At 46.5% G+C, this 19,917-nt stretch overlaps 1 protein-coding gene and 1 pseudogene across 5 annotated transcripts in view; both read right to left on the minus strand.

The window, feature by feature from the left end:
* LOC137095162 (myotonin-protein kinase-like) overlaps positions 1-19,917 on the minus strand; it is a 57,885-nt gene that overhangs the window by 2,363 nt on the left and 35,605 nt on the right. The window contains exons 6-14 of one of the 5 annotated variants that reach the window (XM_067461501.1): positions 18,553-18,646; positions 16,285-16,485; positions 14,196-14,444; positions 11,530-11,615; positions 8,276-8,390; positions 8,031-8,173; positions 5,413-5,510; positions 3,675-3,739; positions 551-627 (exon numbers count right to left, since the gene is read on the minus strand). In XM_067461501.1, coding sequence (XP_067317602.1) covers positions 551-627; positions 3,675-3,739; positions 5,413-5,510; positions 8,031-8,173; positions 8,276-8,390; positions 11,530-11,615; positions 14,196-14,444; positions 16,285-16,485; positions 18,553-18,646 — 1,128 coding nt within the window. Of the gene's footprint in view, positions 1-550; positions 632-3,674; positions 3,740-5,412; positions 5,511-8,030; positions 8,174-8,275; positions 8,391-11,529; positions 11,616-14,180; positions 14,445-16,284; positions 16,486-18,552; positions 18,647-19,917 lie in introns of all 5 variants that reach the window. The other 4 variants (XM_067461502.1, XM_067461503.1, XM_067461504.1 and 1 more) reach the window with 4 other exon arrangements.
* Positions 9,325-11,430, minus strand: LOC137095163 (single-stranded DNA-binding protein 2-like; annotated as a pseudogene).

A 19,917-nucleotide genomic window follows, 5' to 3' on the forward strand; every position in this document is an offset into this window, starting at 1 on the left:
TTGGCACACAGAACTCCCATGACCATCAGAAAATACGGTGTTTCCTGATGGTCTTTGGTGACCCCACTGACACCCCCTCGGGACCCCTAGGTTGAGAAACATTGCTATGGAGGCTTGCAAAATATGGCCTTCCAGGTATGACAAATACATTTCCCATCAGCATAGCCCAATGGTGAGGGATGCTGGGGATTATAGTCCTGCAAAGTAGGAGAAGGATGCACCCAGCCAGGCCCTACTGGAAAGCAGCAGACCCAAGGGAATGCATACATTCAGTCGTTGATATGGAATCCTCCCTGCCCTTGGTTGCTTAGAAGGGACACTCAACTACCATGGTCTCCAGACCTCAGAAATGTTACTTGATGGACCACAAGTGAAAGGAAGGCATGCAAGTGTGTAGACGTGGTTTTACATGTGCATATACCCCTGAAGAGAAAGCAAAACAAAGGAAGGGCAGGGCTCAGCTACCAGCAAAAGCAGGCGCTCCTTTTTCGCAGCAGAGCCAGAGCAGAGAGGAGGCGCATGTGTGTCTTTGTGTGCGCAGCCAACGTACCCTGGAAAAGAGCAGCAAGTGCCGGTACAGAGGTACCACAAGCGGGTATTCACAGAGCCGAGATGCCATGGTGCCGCCTTGCTGGAAAGAGAAAGCAGAGGTCACCGGTCAGCGGAGCGGCCAGCGCTGGATGGCGAAAGTGGGGAAGAGGAGCAAAATACACATACTCCGCACAATTGTGGCTTTTGGGGCTGGAAAGGCTATAGCCACGTTCCCTTCTACACAGAAACAAGCTCCAAAATCATCTGGGAAGGAATATGGCCCTCCCCGTGTCCTATATAATCTTATAGAGTTGGAAGGGATCCCATCCAGTTGAACCCTCGTCTGCAAGGCAGGGTGGCACAATCAAAGCTTTCCTGACAGATGGCCATCCAGTCTTTGTTGAATCATAGAATGCTAAAGTTTGAAAAGATCCAAAGAGCCATCTAAGTGAAGACCTTAGCTGTACTGGAAGACACCATCAAAGCCTTCCTGACAGATGGCCTGCCAGTCTCTGTTGAATCATAGATTGCTAAAGTTTGAAAAGATCCAGAGCCATCTAAGTGAAGCCCTCTGCTATACCATCAAAGCTTTCCTGACAGATGGCCTGCCAGTCTCTGTTGAATCACAGAATGATCAAGTTTGAAAAGATCCAAAGAACCATCTAACTGAAGCCCTCTGCTATACCGGAAGACACCATCAAAGCCTTCCTGACAGATGGCCTCCAGTCTCGGCTGAATCATAGAATGCTAAAGTTTGAAAAGATCCAAAGAGCCATCTAAGTGAAGCCCTTAGCTGTACAGGAAGACACCATCAAAGCCTTCCTGACAGATGGCCTGCCAGTCTCTGTTAAATCATAGAATGCTAAAGTTTGAAAAGATCCAAAGAGCCATCTAAGTGAAGCCCTCTGCTATACCAGAAGACACCATCAAAGCCTTCCTGACAGTGGCCTGCCAGTCTCTGTTGAATCACAGAATGCTAAAGTTTGAAAAGATCCAAAGAGCCATCTAAGTGAAGCCCTCTGCTATACCATCAAAGCCTTCCTGACAGATGGCCATCCAGTCTCTGTTGAATCACAGAATGCTCAAGTTTGAAAAGATCCAAAGAGCCATCTAAGTGAAGCCCTTAGCTGTACAGGAAGGCACCATCAAAGCCTCCCTGATAGATGGCCATCCATTCTCTGCTGAATCATAGAATGCTAAAGTTTGAAAAGATCCAAAGAGCCATCTAAGTGAAGCCCTCTGCTATACCATCAAAGCCTTCCTGACAGATGGCCTGCCAGTCTCTGTTGAATCACAGAATGCTAAAGTTTGAAAAGATCCAAAGAGCCATCTAAGTGAAGCCCTCTGCTATACCATCCTGACAGATGGCCATCCAGTCTCTGTTGAATCACAGAATGCTCAAGTTTGAAAAGATCCAGAGCCATCTAAGTGAAGCCCTCTGCTATACCATCAAAGCTTTCCTGACAGATGGCCTGCCAGTCTCTGTTGAATCACAGAATGCTAAAGTTTGAAAAGATCCAAAGAGCCATCTAAGTGAAGCCTTTAACTGTACAGGAAGACACCATCAAAGCCTTCCTGACAAATGGCCTGCCAGTCTCTGTTGAAACACAGAATGCTAAAGTTTGAAAAGATCCAAAGGGCCATCTAACTGAAGCCCTCTGCTATACAGGAAGACACCATCAAAGCCTTCCTGACAGATGGCCATCCATTCTCTGCTGAATCACAGAATGCTAAAGTTTGAAAAGATCCAAAGAACCATCTAACTGAAGCCCTCTGCTATACCGGAAGACACCATCAAAGCCTTCCTAACAGATGGCTTGCCAGTCTCTGTTGAATCACAGAATGCTAAAGTTTGAAAAGATCCAAAGAGCCATCTAAGTGAAGCCCTCTACTATACCAGAAGACACCATCAAAGCCTTCCTGACAGATGGCCTGCCAGTCTCTGTTGAATCACAGAATGCTAAAGTTTGAAAAGATCCAAAGGGCCATCTAAGCAAAGCCCTGTGCTGTACAGGAAGACACCATCAAAGCCTTCCTGACAGATGGCAATCGGATAAAGATTCTGGAAATTAGATATGGAGGATTTATGTTTTTATGTTTGATTGATTTAATTGGTTATGGAATTTTATGGATGTTTATATTCTTTTAACTGTTTAAATCATTGTGGCATCGAATTGTGCTGGTTTTGTAAACCGCCCTGAGTCACCCTCGGGCTGAGAAGAGCAGTACAGAAATATAGTAAATAAATAAATACATAAATAAATAAATACATAATAGAAACCTCCAGAGAAGGAGGCTCCATTGGACTCCAAGGAGGCATATTCTATTGCAAAACATCTCTGACCATTAGAAAGTTCTTCCTAATGTTTAGGTGGAATCTCTTTCCCTGCCATTTGAGCCCATGGTTCCATTGTGTCCTAGTCTCTAAAGCAGCAGAGACCAACCTGCAAAATGTGGACTGTCTACAGACGTCACACTCAACTCCTGAAACTATTCCACCAGCGTTGCCTCCGAAAAATCCTGCAAATCTCTTGGGAAGACAGGCAAACAAATGTCAGCGTGCTGGAAGAAGCAAAAGCCACCAGCATTGAAGCGATGCTCCTCTGCCATCAACTCCACTGGACCGGCCAAGTTGCCCAAATGTCCAATCACCGTCTCCCAAAGCAGTATACTCAAGAAAGGGGAACATAATGTTGGTGGACAGGAAAAGAGATTTAAACATGGGCATAAAGCCAACCTTAAAAACTGTGACATGGACATAGAGATCTGGGATGCCCTGGCTTTTGAGCACTGAAATTAGTGGTCAGCTGTGACCAGCAGTGCTGCAGAATTTAAAAAGGCATGGATGGAGGGCAAAAGGGAGAAACATTCCAAGAGGAAGGCACGTCAAGCCAACCCCGACCAGGACCGCCTTCCACCTGGAAACAGATGCCCTCACTGCAGGAGAACATGCGGATCAAGAACAGGGCTCCACAGTCACCTACGTACCCACCACCAGGACACTTGGAGGACAATCTTTCTCAGACAACGAGGGATCGCCTAAGTAAGTAAGTATAACTTGGGTCTTACTCCTTATCCCACCACCATCATCCCCCTTTTGAAATTCCTCCATAAGTTCTGGCAACCAGCAAAGTCAGGCTTACATCAGCCGGGCGCTCCACGCCGCACAAGAAAGTGGCAGGGCAGCGAGGGCTCCATAGCAGAGGAGCTGGAAGGAAAAGAGAAAAGTGGGACCCAGGTTTCCTTGGTGGGGAAATGGGTAGAAAGTCAGGAAAGAGGAGAGCATGCGTAGGAAAGCACGCCAAGAACCCATCATGCTAGCTTGCAGGATGGTTGGGCAAAGGCGCATCATGCTGCCATGCTCTGAGCATCGCCACCATGCAATGCTTCTCTTCCTCTGCTAAAACATCCCATGCAATTCCAGCTCAGGCACAGACTCTCCTAAATCTGAGCTTCTCTGTCTCTTCTGCCCCACATGTTTGGGAATTCAGCCCCTGAGCATAGGCCAACAGGCTGGGATTTCTAGGCGCTGGGGCCCAAAACATCTGCAGAGTTTGAGAGCCATGTGGACAATTCCGACAAAAAGGAAGAAACCATGAAAACAAACAAAATTTGGCTAGCAGTATTTTTTAAAAAGTCTAAAATTATAATAGTAAATAAAGAACAACACTCAAATGCAGGGGACCTCCAGACAAGAAACAAACAGGAACAGCTAATCACCTCTCAACAAAGGATTCTCCTAGGCCAGTGGTTCTCAACCTGTGGGTCCCCAGATGTTTTGGCCTTCAACTCCCAGAAATCCTAAACTGGCTGGGATTTCTGGGAGTTGTAGACCCAGAGGTTGAGAACCACTGGCCCACGCAGTAACAAGCCACACCTAAAAACTATCAGGCCATCAAATGCTAATCAAGGTGGCCAATGGAAACATTCACACCTATCCCACCCTGGACATTCAACAGATATACGAAGGTTGAATGAAAAATAATGCCTCCACCGTCATAACTCCTCAACAGATGGCAGTACTGGTATGCAGTAGGTACTGGTTTGTTCAGTAGACTCTCCTCTACAGTTACATTTTGGCGGGAAGCCTTAGCATTGAACGGTTGTGTTCTTTATAGACCACCATAAAATTGTCACAGAACCATAGAAAAGGCTCCAAGGGCTCTTCCTGCCATTCTGGAAGAAACCATCCAAGCACTCCCAACAGTCTCTGTTTAAAAACATCTAGAGAAGGCGTCTCCATTGGACCTTCCGATAGTATTCCACTAGAGTCGGAAGGGAATCCCAAAGACCGTCCAGTCCAACCTCATTTTGCTATACAAGAATACACAACCCAAGCCCTCCTGACAGACAACCATCCAGTTTCTGATTAAAAACCAGCAGAGAAGGATACTCCAAGCCAGTTGTATATTCTGTTGTCTCAGAGTGTGGCGAAGTTTTCTTTAATTGAATCTCCTCTTATAGAAACTTTTGGGACCTTTCTGCCATTGCTCAAGAACACACTTCCTCCCTCTCTTCAGACTCTCCTTTTAACCTTTTCTAAATAGCATGAAAGAATGTATTTTTGAAGGCTTTCATGGCCGGAATCACAGGGTTGTTGTAGGTTTTTTCGGGCTATATGTCCATGTTCTAGAGGCATTCTCTCCTGATGTTTTGCCTGCATCTATGGCAAGCATCCTCACTACCTCTGAGGATGCTTGCCATAGATGCAGGCGAAACTTCAGGAGAGAATGCCTCTAGAACATGGACATATAGCCCGAAAAAACCTACAACAACCCAGCATGAAAGAAGGTAAATCAATAGGAAGGAAGGGTTAGGGGTGAAGGCAAACTCCAGCAGGGAAAGCAAGGCCACGATTTGGAGCAGACGGGAGCAACTTGCCTTCCTCGCCCATCGTTTTCATCCCTTCGATCTGCTCCTCCAAGCGTTTGATTTGAGCTTCCAGTTCCAAGTTGCGGCTCTCGGCTTCCTTCAGTTGGCTGGAAGGAGGAAACAAGCAAGGCGATGGGTATTTACTTGGGGAAATGACTCCCCAAGCTTGGCTACAATGAGTATCACTTGTCCACACTTCCAATAGAAGAGCAAACTCCTTGGTTCAAATGCTGTGCCAAAACAAAGCACTGCAACTTTTGGGAAATGTGGAGTCTGTGATTAACATCAAACGATGACATAAAATAGTTCTGGAAATGGCTCCAAAACTGAACACTGACAATAAGACTAAACTTTTCCCATGTTTTTATGATAGAACCAATTAAGAAATGACATTTATAACCTAGGAACAAAAATTGTGTTACATGGTGCCGTATTCCAGAAATAAGATGTATTCTGGGACTGGTATCTTGTCTAGGAATTGGGTTAGGTCTTCCAAAGCAATTTTAAGGTAACTTCCAAGGGAAGTATAATATAGGCTTGCCTGGAAGACCTAGAGCAGTGTTTCTCAACCTTGGGGTCGGGACCCCTGGGGGGTCCCAGAGGAGTCACCAAAAACCATTAAAAACACAGTATTTTCTGTTGGTCATGGGGGTTCTGTGTGGCAAGTTTAGCCCAATTCTATCATTGGTGTGGTTCAGAATGCCCTTTGATTGTAGGTGAACTATACATCCCAGCAACTAGAACTCCCAAATGACAAAATCAATCTCCCCCCACACCACCAGTATTCCCAAAATCTAGTATTCCCAAACGCCAAACCCCCTAATGACAAGATCTATTTGCTCAAAACTCCATTTCGGCATAGTGAGTATCCATGCCAAGTTTGGTCCAGATCCATCATTCTTTGAGTCCTCAGTGCTCTCTGAGTGTAGGTGAACTACATTCCCCAAACTCAAGGTCTGTGCCCACCAAACCTTTCCAGTATTTTCTGTTGTTGTGTGAGTCCTGTCTGCCAAGTTTGGTTCAACTCCATCGTTGGTGGGGTTCAGAATGCCCTTTGATTGTAGGTGAACTATAAATCACAGCAACTACAACTCCCAAATGTCAAGCTCTATTTTCCCCACCAGTGTTCACATTTGGATATATTGAGTATCCATGCCAGATCTATCATTGTTTGAGTCCACAGTGCTCTCTGTATGTAGGTGAACTACAACTCCAAGACTCCAGATCTATGAGTTCCAGTATTTTCTGTTGGTCATGGGAGTTCTGTGTACCAAGTTTGCTTCAGTTCCATTGTTGTTGGAGTTCAGAATGCTCTTTGGTTGTAGGTGAAATATAAAACATAGCAACTACAACTCCCAAATGACAAAATCAATCTGGGGAAGTGGAAGAGAGCTCTCAAGAACACATCTGGAGAACTGGAAGAAGGCCCTCAACACATCTGGAGAACTGGAAGAAGGCCCTCAACACATCTGGGGAACTGGAAGAGGGCCCTCAAGAACACATCTGGGGAACAGGAAGAAGGGCCCTCAAGAAAACATCTGGGGAACTGGAAGAGGGCCCTCAAGAACACATCTGGGGAACTGAAAGAGGGCTCTCAAGAAAACATCTGGGGAACAGGAAGAAGGGCCCTCAAGAAAACATCTGGGGAACTGGAAGAGGGCCCTCAAGAACACATCTGGGGAACTGAAAGAGGGCTCTCAAGAAAACATCTGGGGAACAGGAAGAAGGGCCCTCAAGAAAACATCTGGGGAACTGGAAGAGGGCCCTCAAGAACACATCTGGGGAACTGAAAGAGGGCCTTCAAGAACACATCTGGGGAACTGGAAGAGGGCCCTCAAAAATACATCTGAGGAACTGGGAGAGGTCCCTCAAGAACACATCTGGGGAACTGAAAGAGTGCCCTCAGGAATACATCTGGGGAACTGGTAAAGGGCCCTCAAGAACACATCTGAGGAACTGGAAGAGGGCCCTCACAAATACATCTGGGGAACTGGAAGAGGCTCCTCAAGAACACATCTGGGGAACGGGACAAGGGCCCTCAAGAACACATCTGGGGAACTGGAAGAGGTTCCTCAACAATACATCTGGGGAACTGAAAGAGTGCTCTAAAGAAAACATCTGGGGAACAGGAAGAAGGGCCCAAAAGAACACATCAGGGGAACTGGAAGAGGGCCCTCACAAATACATCTGGGGAACTGGAAGAGGTCCCTCAAGAACACATCTGGGAACTGGTAGAGGGCCCTGAAGAACACATCTGGGGAACTGGAAGAGAGCCCTCAAGGATACATCTGGGGAACTGGAAGAGGGCCCTCAAGAATACATCTGAGAAACTGGTAGAGGGCCCTCAAGAATATATCTGGGGAACTGGTAGAGGGCCCTCAAGAACACATCTGGGGAACTGGTAGAGGGTCCTCAAGAACTGTGATTGGTGCTTGTCTATCTTAAGCCTATAGAGATCTGCATCCATTGAACTCCCAAACAGGAGACTCCAATAAATTTGGATCCTCAAAGGTGACCTTTCTAAAGCCCCGGCCTTCCAAATGTTTTCCTTGGTGGATAGGACATTGCAATAGAGAAGATGGTAAACCGATGGGCTCAAGGAGCCTTCTCTGTGGTGCCCCCCTCACCTGGCAAAGGTCTGGTTGGCCAACTTGACCACGCTGAGCTCTTGGCACAGCATCTCCCGGCTCCGCAGCTCTTCCTCCAGCGCCGTCTGCAACTCCAGAAAAGTGGTCAGGTCCAGCTTTTGGCCGTCCGGTAGTTCGTACACCTGGCAAGGAAAAGAGGGGACGGATCCATGTTGTTGCGGCAAGGCACAGGCACCACCGGTACTTCGCCAAAGAGTGGCACCGCCTCTCCTTCTGTGACTTACCATCCCCTCCGGAGCCTGTTTGGGCCGCTTTTGCTCTTCGGTTGACGTCTCCCTGGCACCGTCCACCTCCATGACAGGGTCCCTGCGGCCCGTTTCTTCTTCCAGCTCATTCTGTCTGAGAGAAAGGGAGAGTCTCACGGAGCCCGTCTCTGGGCAAACTGGAAATCTCTTAAGTCAGCCAACATGACTCTAAAGCAGGCATGGGCAAACTTCAGCCCTCCAGGTGTTTTGTTAGCGCCGATTGTTTTTAAGTGCAGGCCAAGGTCTTTAGGCACTGCACCCAGTGTGCCGATCACCACTGGGACCACCTTTAATGCTTGTGCCAAAGTCTTTGCAGTTCGATCTCTAAATCCTCCTATCATGCCAACTTTTCCAGTTGTTTCTCTTCAATCCTATTATTATTATTATTATTATTATTATTATTATTATTATTATATGGTATTTCCGTGGCAATTTGACTACGGCTTCTGGTCCAATCTCCTCCCATGCTCAATCCTCACTCCTCTTTGCTGAGATTATTGTTTAGCTGTAACACTCCAAACCTCGGCGACTGTAACAATTATTATTAATAGTAACACTAAGTAAAGGTAAAGGTTTCCTCTTCACGTTAAGTCTAGTCGCGTCCAACTCTGGGGGTTGGTGCTCATCCCCATTTCTAAGCCAAAGAGTCGGCATTGTCCTTAGATGCCTCCAAGGTCATGTGGCCAGCATGACTGCATGGAGCACCGTTACCTTCCCACCAGAGCAGTACCTATTGATCTACTCACATTTGCATATTTTCCAACTGCTAGGTTGGCAGAAGCTGGAGCTTACAGCAAGAGCTCACCCTGCTCCCCGGATTCTAACCACCAACTTTCAAGTAAGGACCACACAATTCAATAGCAAATTATACTTTCCAACCAGGAACAGTTTTATTCCTATAATTGATGTCAGACAATGACAAAAAGAACTTATTTGAGATCTTCTTTAAAAAAATAACTTACAAAGCAGTGAAATACACAGCACAAAACAGTTCAGATGGGGAGAGGGAGGCAGTTCTTTTAATAGTTAAAATGTAAATGTGAAAAAGATGGAATAAAAGTCCCTATTTCTTATTTCTACTTAAGATGCCATGTGATAATATTTTACAACGTCCTGCAGGTCTATGTATGTATGTGCGCATATCTATGCCTCTGTAACACACACATACATACACCTACCCTACATATACATACACAGATAATTTTGCAGTTCAGACTTGGGCAGCTCCGATATGCCACTTGTTATGGATGCTGAAATCAAATCAGGACCCATGTTCTTCACAAAACTGGAAAGATGGTTGGAAAAAAAACACGGTGGGTCCAAGAGTGGCAGAAATCTTTTCTGTTAAACTGTACACGGGGATGAGTAATTTTTCTTCTTTAGTAGCTCTCTGGAGAGGGCCAATTCAGTGCAGCCATCATGAAGAGACTTGGTTATGGATCACACGCTCATTGTCATGCTGGGAGAATAACTTTCACTCTGAAAGGGGTTTAGAAAGTCCCGCCCCCCCCCCCCCCCCCCCCCATTTCACCATCATCACGAGGGGTCCCTGGCTGATTGCTCATGCTCATATTACTGGGAGAATTTTTGGAGATACTCTCCATGTCTCCTGAACCTAATGATCCATTCATATGATGTGAATCCATTCCACCCAATCCACCCATAGGGCCATCGGACCCTGGTCCCATTGGAAAGTTAGGTCTGTTGGGTCCAGGAGGTACTGCATTCATTAAAGTGTACATATTGTCTCCAGAATTAGTTGAATCTGCATCAATAGGAGCATAGTGTCTAGATCTAAGGAAGTAATGCTACCCCTCTATTCTGCTTTAGTTAGACCACATCTGGAATATTGTGTCCAATTCTGGGCACCACAATTCAAGAGAGATATTGACAAGCTGGAATGTGTCCAGAGGAGGGCGACTAAAATGATCAAGGGTCTGGAGAACAAGCCCTATGAGGAGTGGCTTAGGGAACTGGGCATGTTTAGCCTGAAGAAGAGAAGGCTGAGAGGAGATATGATAGCCATGTATAAATATGTGAGAGGAAGCCACAGGGAGGAGGGAGCAAGCTTGTTTTCTGCTTCCTTGGAGACTAGGACGCGGAACAATGGCTTCAAACTACAAGAGAGGAGATTCCATCTGAACATTAGGAAGAACTTCCTGACTGTGAGAGCCGTTCAGCAGTGGAACTCTCTGCCCCGGAGTGTGGTGGAGGCTCCTTCTTTGGAAGCTTTTAAGCAGAGGCTGGATGGCCATCTGTCAGGGGTGATTTGAATGCAATATTCCTGCTTCTTGGCAGGGGGTTGGACTGGATGGCCCATGAGGTCTCTTCCAACTCTTTGATTCTATGATTCTATGATTCTATGACTAGGCATGATGGGCGTCCCTGGTGGCCCTCCACCTCCTGGTGGACCTACATAATTCCCAGGCGACGCAGAAGAGTATGGTATAGAATTGGCATTTGTAGGATTAGGCCAAGGTCTACCACCTCCTGGACCCATGTTCATTCCAGGCATTCCAGGACCACCTAAAGCATTCAGAGGGGGTCTCATAGCACCTCCATAGTTCTGAGGTCCTAGCGGAACCATTCCTCTAGGAGGAGTCATTCTCTGCATTGGCCCACCCATATTTGGATGACCTTGTTGCCGTGTTGGATCCATTCCACTAGGTAATAATGGCTGACTTCCTGGTACACCCCCAAGTGCCTGGTTGGGTATCCTTAAAGGTGGTTGTGGACCTCCTGTGGACATGAAAGGCTGAAAAAAACCCGGTGGTACAGGACCTACTGGCATGCCATCTCCTGGGGGAATGTTTCCTAGCACTGGACTGGGAGCTGCTGCAGCGCTATAGTCATGAAAGGCTTTAGCTTCACTTGAGTGTTCACATGTTTCACGTCTTTCTGGAGCTGCACAGTAGAGATCCCAAAATACACACCACCAAGAGTGTAAGAATCCTGGGGGTTCTCCCAGTGTTATGTTTTTTCCCCATCTTATCTCTGATAAAAACGTCTGCGCAGATTTCTGTGCTCCTACATGGAGCAGATATTCATATACATATAGTGCTAACTTCTCCCTGGCCTGGCTGTCGGACGGGACGCTGCTGTTGCTCTTGCCTTTGCCGTACATGCCTGCAGAGAGCTCCCAACCAGGAACAGATTTTTTCCTCCAAATGTTGTTACACAGTGTAATAATATGGCCCACAAACGCAAACCCGCAAACCCAGCGGCCTTCTTACTTCACGGCTGCGTAAGTGTAGGAATATCCCACGAAAGGCAGGTGGACGCCGAGGGGAGAGCTCTCAATGACGTCCGAAAGGGTTTCCTACAGAAGGGAGACACAAGGAACAAAAAAAGGAAGGGTCTGGGTCGGTCCCGATCCAAGCAAGAAAAGGTTAGCCATAGAGTTGCCGACAAGTTGCCAACTTGGTGAGGCTCCTGCGCCAATAGCAAGTGTGTTAGTCAACACATAAGCCAAGGGTCGGAAATGCAGCAGCTACGGGTAAATTTCAAAATAAAAATAGATACCAATAAAAATATATTATTGTCGAAGGCTTTCATGGCCGGAATCACTGGGTTGTTGTAGATTTTTTTGTGCTACATGGCCATGTTCTAGAGGCATTTTCTCCTGATGTTTCGCCTGCATCTATGGCAAGCATCCTCAGAGGTAGTGAGGTCTGTTGGAAGTAGGAAAATTAGTTTATATATCTGTGGAAAGACCAGGGTGGGACAAAGGACTTTTGTCTGCTGGAGCTAGGTGTGAATGTTTCAACTGACCACCTTGATTAGTATTTAATGGCTTGGAAGTGCCAACAGAGAGTAAACAATCAGGCACATCAAATCACCTCTCAAAGAAAGATTCTCCCAGGCACTTCCAAGCCATTAAATGCGAATCAAGGTGGTCAGTTGAAAAATTCACACCTAGCTCCAGCAGACAAGAGATCTTTGTCCCACCCTGGTCATTCCACAGATATACAAACCCATTTTCCTACTTCCAACAGACCTCACTACCTCTGAGGATGCTTGCCACAGATGCAGGCAAAACGTCAGGAGAAAATGCCTCTAGAACATGGCCATATAGCCCGGAAAACCTACAACAACCCAAAATTATATTAATTGAGGCATCCGTAGGTTCAATGTTTTGGAATATTTACATAAAATGGGAATTTAAGATAAGACTGTCCAACTCTGATTAAACTATTATTTTAACCTTCTTAAATGTAAATGTGCTTATGTATCCTTCCAATAATAATAGAGTAAAATAATAAATGTAATAATAATAATAGAATAAAATAATAAATGTAATAACAACAATAAAAAGAGTAAAATAATAAATGTAGCAATAACAACAATTATAAAGTAAAATGATAAATGTAATAATAATAATAATAATAGAATAAATTATAAATGTAATAATAATTATAATTAGAATAAAAGGCTGTCGAGGTCCTGAACCGGTGCCTGGCCGCTGTAAAGGTCTGGATGAGGGCGAACAAATTGAAATTGAATCCAGACAAGACAGAGGTACTCCTGGTCAGTCGCAGGGCCGAGCAGGGTATAGGGTTACAGCCTGTGTTGGACGGGGCCGCACTCCCCCTGAAGACGCAGGTTCGCAGCTTGGGTGTGATCTTGGACTCATCGCTGAGCCTGGAACCCCAGGTTTCGGCGGTGACCAGGGGAGCATTTGCACAGCTTAGGCTCATGCGCCAGCTGCGCCCGTACCTTGGGAAGTCTCACTTGGCCATGGTAGTCCATGCTCTGGTTACATCCCGCCTAGACTACTGCAACGCTCTCTACGTGGGGTTGTCCTTGAAGATGGCCCAGAAGCTTCAACTAGTTCAACGTGTGGCAGCCATGATTCTAACAGGAGCGGAACGCAAGGAGCATACGACCCCCCTGTTGCGCCAGCTCCACTGGCTGCCGATCTGCTACCAGGCTGAATTCAAAGTGCTGGTGTTGGCCTATAAAGCCTTAAACGGTTCCGGCCCAAGTTACCTATCTGACCGCATCTCTGCCTATGAACCCACCAGGACTTTGAAATCTTCCGGGGAAGCCCTGCTCTCGATCCCGCCTGCTTCTCAAGCACGGCTGGCGGGGACGAGAGATACGGCCTTCTCGGTGGTGGCCCCTCGGCTGTGGAACACCCTTCCCACGGACATTAGGCTAGCATCATCCCTAATGGTATTCCGCAAAAAAGTGAAGACCTGGCTGTTTGTGCAGGCGTTCGAGTAACTAGTGCAATGATTGGCAATGAACATAGAAATGGAACAATGGATGACGAATCTGGATCATGTTTTTGGATGATGAGACGATAGTGACTGGCTAATGTAGTAATTGTTTATTGTTTGGGTAATGTGTTAATTGTTAATTGCTGTTACATTATTGCATTGAATTATTGCTGTTTTTATTGGTTGTGAACCGCTGTGAGTCGCCCTCGGGCTGAGAACAGCGGTATATAAGTAAATAAATAAATAAATAAATATAATAATTATAATAATTATAATAATAATAACACAGTAGAATAATAAATAACTTTGACTCTAGTATAAGCCAAGGGGGAGTTTTTTAGGCTGAAAAACTAGGCTTATACTCGAATATATACAGTATTTTTGTTTGTTCCACAAAGGCTCCTCCATTGCTTGATGGATCGGGACCAAACTTGGTATACAGATCCTTCATGAATCAACTTAAAATACTGATAGGGTTTCGAGTGAAAAGTATTAGCCCTTTTTGAGGCAAGGCCCCAAAAACGAAGGAAATATGCATGCAGTGCTCAGATGCAACCACAAGAGGGAGGTGTATAGATAGAAAAGCTACCTTAGAGGGAAGACTTTAGAAAATGAGGAAAGAAGAAAAGGGGGAGAAATAAATATATGAAAAGGTGACGTACCCCTCCCCCGCTCACCATGTCAGTGAGACAGTCGTCCACCACGTCGAAGTTGCAGGTGTCGGTGGGGTTGGCGAACTCAGGGGCGAAGGGGGGCACGCAGCTCCGCAAGGCCTCCCAGGCCAGGCCCAGGAAGAAGGGGTGCTCCTGGAAGTCCCGCAGCCCCTGCCGACCCAGACGTGTCTCCCGCGGGCACACCAGCCCCGCTATCAGGGCCAGCGCCTCCGCAGGCACCTCTGGGGCCGAGGGCGGGAAACGGAAGTGCTCCTGGCGGGATGAGAAGAAGAACATAGTGGTAACCAGAACCCATGGAGCTTTGAGATGGTAGAACAGAAGCTCTCCGAAGCTCTAGGTGCTCTTACTGCCTATTACAGGGAAAACCAGCTGATCCCTAATCCATCTAAAACACAGACATGTGCCTTTCATCTCAAGAACAGACAAGCATCCCGAGCTCTGGGGATTACCTGGGAAGGAAGGAATCCCACTGGAGCATTGCAGCGCACCCAAATACCTGGGAGTCACTCTGGACCATGCTCTGACCTACAAGAAGCATTGCCTGAATATCAAGCAAAAATTGGGTGCTAGAAACAATATCATACGAAAACTGACTGGCACAACCTGGGGATCACAACCAGACACAGTGAAGACATCTGCCCTTGCACTATGCTACTCTGCTGCTGAGTATGCATGCCCAGTGTGGAACACATCTCACAACGCTAAAACAGTGGATGTGGCTCTTAATGAGACATGCTGCATTATCACGGGGTGCCTGCGCCCTACACCACTGGAGAAACTACACTGCTTAGCCGGTATTGCACCACCTGACATCCGCCGGGAAGTAGCAGCCAATAGTGAATGGACCAAGGCAGTGACATCTCCAGCTCATCCCTTGTTTGGGTATCAGCCAGCACATCAACGACTTAAATCTAGAAATAGTTTTCTAAGATCTACAGAGACACTCGCTGGAACACCTCAGCAAGCGAGAGTCCAAAAGTGGCAGGCTCAAACTCAGAACCTCAACCAATGGCTGATACCAGATGAAAGACTCCTCCCTGGGCACACAGAGGACTGGGTGACTTGGAAGGCATTGAACAGACTGCGCTGTGGCACCACGAGATGCAGAGCCAACCTTAAGAAATGGGGCCACAAAGTGGAATCCACGACATGCGAGTGTGGAGAAGAGCAAACCACTGACCACCTGCTGCAATGCAACCTGAGCCCTGCCACATGCACAATGGAGGACCTTCTTGTGACAACACCAGAAGCACTCCAAGGGGCCAGATACTGGTCAAAGGACATTTAATCAACTACCAAACTCGCAAATTTTGTATTTTGTCTGTTTGTTTGTTTTGTTCTGTTAGAAATGTAATATAATTGACTGGCTGCCCTGACACGACAAATAAATAAAACCAGAACCCATAGGAAGCACACAGCAAAGAGTGGCGGGTGGCTATGCATGCTGGGAAGGAACACTCCAGAAATCCATACAGCTTGGGATCCGAGACCCAAGATCTATAGATGCTTGGCATTTGGTTCCAGACCCTAAAATCTATGGATGCTCCAGTCTCATTATATACAATGGCAATTGGTTCCAGGACCCTAAAACTATAGGTGCGCAAGTCTTATTATGTACATCAGCATTTGATTCCAGAACCCAAAATCTATGGATGCTCAAGTTCCATTGAATTCAATGATATTTGGTCCCAGAACCCAAAATCTATGGATGCTCAAGTCTCATTATGGACAACAGCATTTGGTTCCAGGATCGCAAATTTATTAATGCTCAAGTTCCATTGTGTTCAATCACATTTTTTGTTCCAGGACCCAAAATCCATGGAAGCTCAAGTCTCATTACGTACAATGTCAATTGATTCCAAGATTATGAAATTCTCAATTCTTGTTATGAATAATAGCATTTGGTTTCGACCTCACTCCTCAGGATGTCTGGTTCTAATTCACGCACCAAACTGTCAAAGCCATCCTCAATATTATTAACTTTCCTATACAGATCTTCTGTATAGTTTTTTCATCTATGTGCAGTTGTGGGGACTTATATACACTGTGCCACAATACGAATATCTCTGTTCATGCATCTGCAAAAACCTACCTTGAAATGGATGATCTTGCCATAGGTCTCTACGACGGAGTCCGCAAAGAAGGGAGTGTGGCCAAAGAACATCTCGTAGGCAAAGATGCCCAGAGACCACCAGTCGCACTCCGTGCCATAAGAATGAGCACCGTCCTCCACCGCTTGCAGGATCTCCGGAGAGAGGTAATCCGGAGTGCCCACCGCCACCCTGGAGCAGACCTGCCCAGGAAGGGAATGGAAGGAGAATGATCCAGAGACTGCCAATCCATCTAATCCAGGAGTCCCTACACTAATGCCCACAGGACAGATCTGGCCCATAAAAGTCTTCTCCCTGACCCACACACAAACACACACACTGCTGCCCCTATCCTTGAACACAACGGGCACACACACATGCACATACACCCTCTGTGGAGGGAAGGAAGGAGGGAAGGAGGGAGAAAAGGAAGGAAAGGAATGAAGGAAAGAGGGAGGGAGAAAAAGAAGGAAAGGAATAAAGGAAAGAGGGAGGGAGAAAAGAGAGGGAGAAATGGAAGGAGGGAGGGAGAAAAGGGAGGGGGGATGAAGGAAGGAAGGAAGGAAGGAAGGAAGGAAAAAGGGAAGGAAGGATGGGGAGGGGGAAATAAAGAAGGAAAGAAAGGCAGGAAAAAGAGGGAAAGAAGGAAGGAGGGAGAATAGGGAGGGAGGGAGAATAGGGAGGGAGGGAGGGGAAGGGAGGGAGGGGAAGGAAAATAAAGAGAGAAAGGTAGGAAAAGGGAAAGAAGGAAAGAGAGAGGAAGAAAAGGAAGAAGGGGGAAAAGACGAAGAAAGAAGGGAGGGATAAAAGGCAAAGGGGATGAAGAAGGAAGGAAGGAAGGAAGGAAGGAAGGAAGGAAGGAAGGAAGGAAGGAAGGAAGAAGGGAAGAAAGGATGGAGAGGGGAAAATAGAGAAAGAAAGTTACAAAAAAGACAAGGAAAGAAGGTAGGAGGGAGAATAGGGAGGGAGGGGGGAAGGAAGGAAGGAAGGAAGGAAGGAAGGAAGGAAGGAAGGAAGGGAAGGAAGGAAGGGAAGGAAGGAAGGAAGGAAGGGATGGAGGAGGGGAAAATAGAGAAAGGTAGGGAAAGGGAAAGAAGGAAAGCGGGAGGAAGAAAAGAAAGGAAGGCGAGAAAGAGGAAGAAAGAAAGGGGGGGATAAAAGGGAAAGGGGAGAAGGAAGGAAGGAAGGAAGGAAGGAAGGAAGGAAGGAAGGAAGGAAGGAAGGAAGGAAGGGTAGGGGGAAATAGAGAAAGAAAGGTACAAAAAGGACAGGGAAAGAAGGGAGGAGGAGGGAGGAAAGAAAGAAAGAAAGAAAGAAAGAAAGAAAGAAAAGAAGAAAAGATGGAGGAGGGGAAAATAGAGGGAGAAAGGTAGGAAAGGGGAAAGGAAAGAGGGAAGAAGAAAAGGAAGGTGAGAAGAAGGAAGAAAGAAGGGAAGAAGAAAAGTGAAAGGAGGAAGGAAGGAAGGAAGGAAGGAAGGAAGGAAAAAGAGGGAAGAAAAGAAAGGGAGTAGAGCAAAAAGAGGTAAGGAAGGAAGATAAGAGAAGGAAGAAGGGATGGAGGAGGAGGGGAATAAAGAAAGAGAGAGGAGAGAGAGAAAGAAGAAAAGAAAGGAGGAGGGAGGGGAGAAAAGGAAGAACAAACAGTTGCTGGAAAACAAAAGGAAAGAAGAAAAGGAAGAAAGGAAAAAAGAAATGTAGGTTGGAAACAGAGCGAAGGAACTAATAGAATGTGGTGTCTTGACCAGAAAACTCTTGTGAGAGGGTTGCCTTTGGGTCATATTGAGTCTGAAACAACTTGAAGGCACACAAAAACCAGAACAATCCTAATTCCCTTGACTTTTTCATCAGCCAAAAGCTGGCCTACACTGATTTGGGGACCCCTGATCTAATCCATCAGATCCACTTCCAACAGTGGCCTCGGACTAGGATTAAGCGGCTGAGGGGGGGAAGGAAAGGGTCCGAGGCTGTTAGGAATTGTGGGGGTTGGAGTCCAAGACACCTGGAGGGCCCAAGTTGGCCCATGCCTGGTCGAGACGCACCCATCAAAGTCCACAAGAACGAATGCTTTCCAAAGACGGGTCTCAAGGAAAGATGCGCTCCTCCAGACGGTGCTGAACTGTCCCACCATCGCTCTGCTTTGGCTATACAGGCAAAGGGCGATGGGCATTGCAGTCCACCCACAACTGCACGGCTGAGGCTTCATACAGCAAACCATTCCTTCTAGATGAACCCGTCTCCAACATCTCCGTCCCGCCCAATTCAAACCTCACCGTTCCATCTTCCCGGAGCTTGAGACAGGAGCCAAAATCTCCAAGTCGGATGTGTCCACATCGGTCAAGTAGGATGTTGTCTGGTTTGATGTCTCTGTTTAGAAGGAAAGAAAGAGAAGGACAGGTTGTGTGTGTGTGTGTGCGCGCCTTTCAGTCGGCTATTCATTTATTGCAACTCGTATTTCGTAGAGCTTTCTTACTTAGGCAGCAAACACTCAGAAATGATTGGTCATTTCGTTCCAAAAATTGGGCAGAAACAAGGGAGGGAACGAGGACTAGACAACCTCAAAAGGGCCCCAAGAAAACATTGCAAGTTGGGATGCAAAAAAATTGTCATGATAGTCAGGTTTAAATATTTGAAAGGAGGAGGAAAGTTTGTTTTCCCTGACCCAGAGAAACCTCAGCCAAAACCAAGGTTACAACATCTGTTATAGAACTCCAATATGCTGATGACAACATCTGTTGTAGAACTCCAATATGCTGATGACAACATCTGTTATAGAACTCCAATATGCTGATGACAACATCTGTTATAGAACTCCAATATGCTGATGACAACGTCATCTGTGCCCATTCAGAAGACGACCTACAAACCACTCTAAATACTTTCGCAGAAGCATACGAGAAGCTCGGTCTGTCATTGAACATCGAGAAAACCAAAGTGCTCATCCAGCAGTCAACAGCCAATCCCTCTCCAATGCCAGAGATACAGCTTAATGGTGTAACATTAGAAAACGTTGACCATTTTCGCTCCGTTGGCAGCCACCTCTCCACCAAAGTCAATATTGACACTGAAATACAACACCGCCTGAGCTCTGCAAGTGCAGCATTTTTCCGAATGAAGCAGAGAGGGTTTGAGGACCGGGACATCCATACAGATACCAAGGGGCTTGTTTACAAAGCCATTGTCCTCCCAACCCTGCTATATGCCTGCAAAACGTGGACTGTCTACAGACGTCACATGCAACTCCTGGAACGATTCCATCAGTGCTGCCTCCGGAAAATCCTGCAAATCTCTTGGGAAGACAGGCAGACAAACGTCAGCGTGCTGGAAGAAGCAAAGACCACCAGCATTGAAGTGATGCTCCTCCACCATCAACTCCGCTGGACCGGCCACATTGTCTGGATGCCTGACCACTGTCTCCCAAAGTAGGGATTGTGGCGCAGCTGGCTGAGTGTCAACTGCATTAAGATCACTCTGACCAAAAGGTCATGAGTTGGAAGCCAGCCCGGGTTGGAGTGGGTTTCCAACCAATTGTGTGTAGCCTGTTGTCGACCTTTGCAACCCGAAAGACAGTTGCATCTGTCAAGTAGGAAAATAAGGTACCACCTTAAAGTGTGGGGAGGCTAAATTAACTGATTTAT

This window comes from Anolis sagrei, chromosome Y, assembly GCF_037176765.1.
Source record: "Anolis sagrei isolate rAnoSag1 chromosome Y, rAnoSag1.mat, whole genome shotgun sequence".
Classification (NCBI taxonomy): domain Eukaryota; kingdom Metazoa; phylum Chordata; class Lepidosauria; order Squamata; family Dactyloidae; genus Anolis; species Anolis sagrei.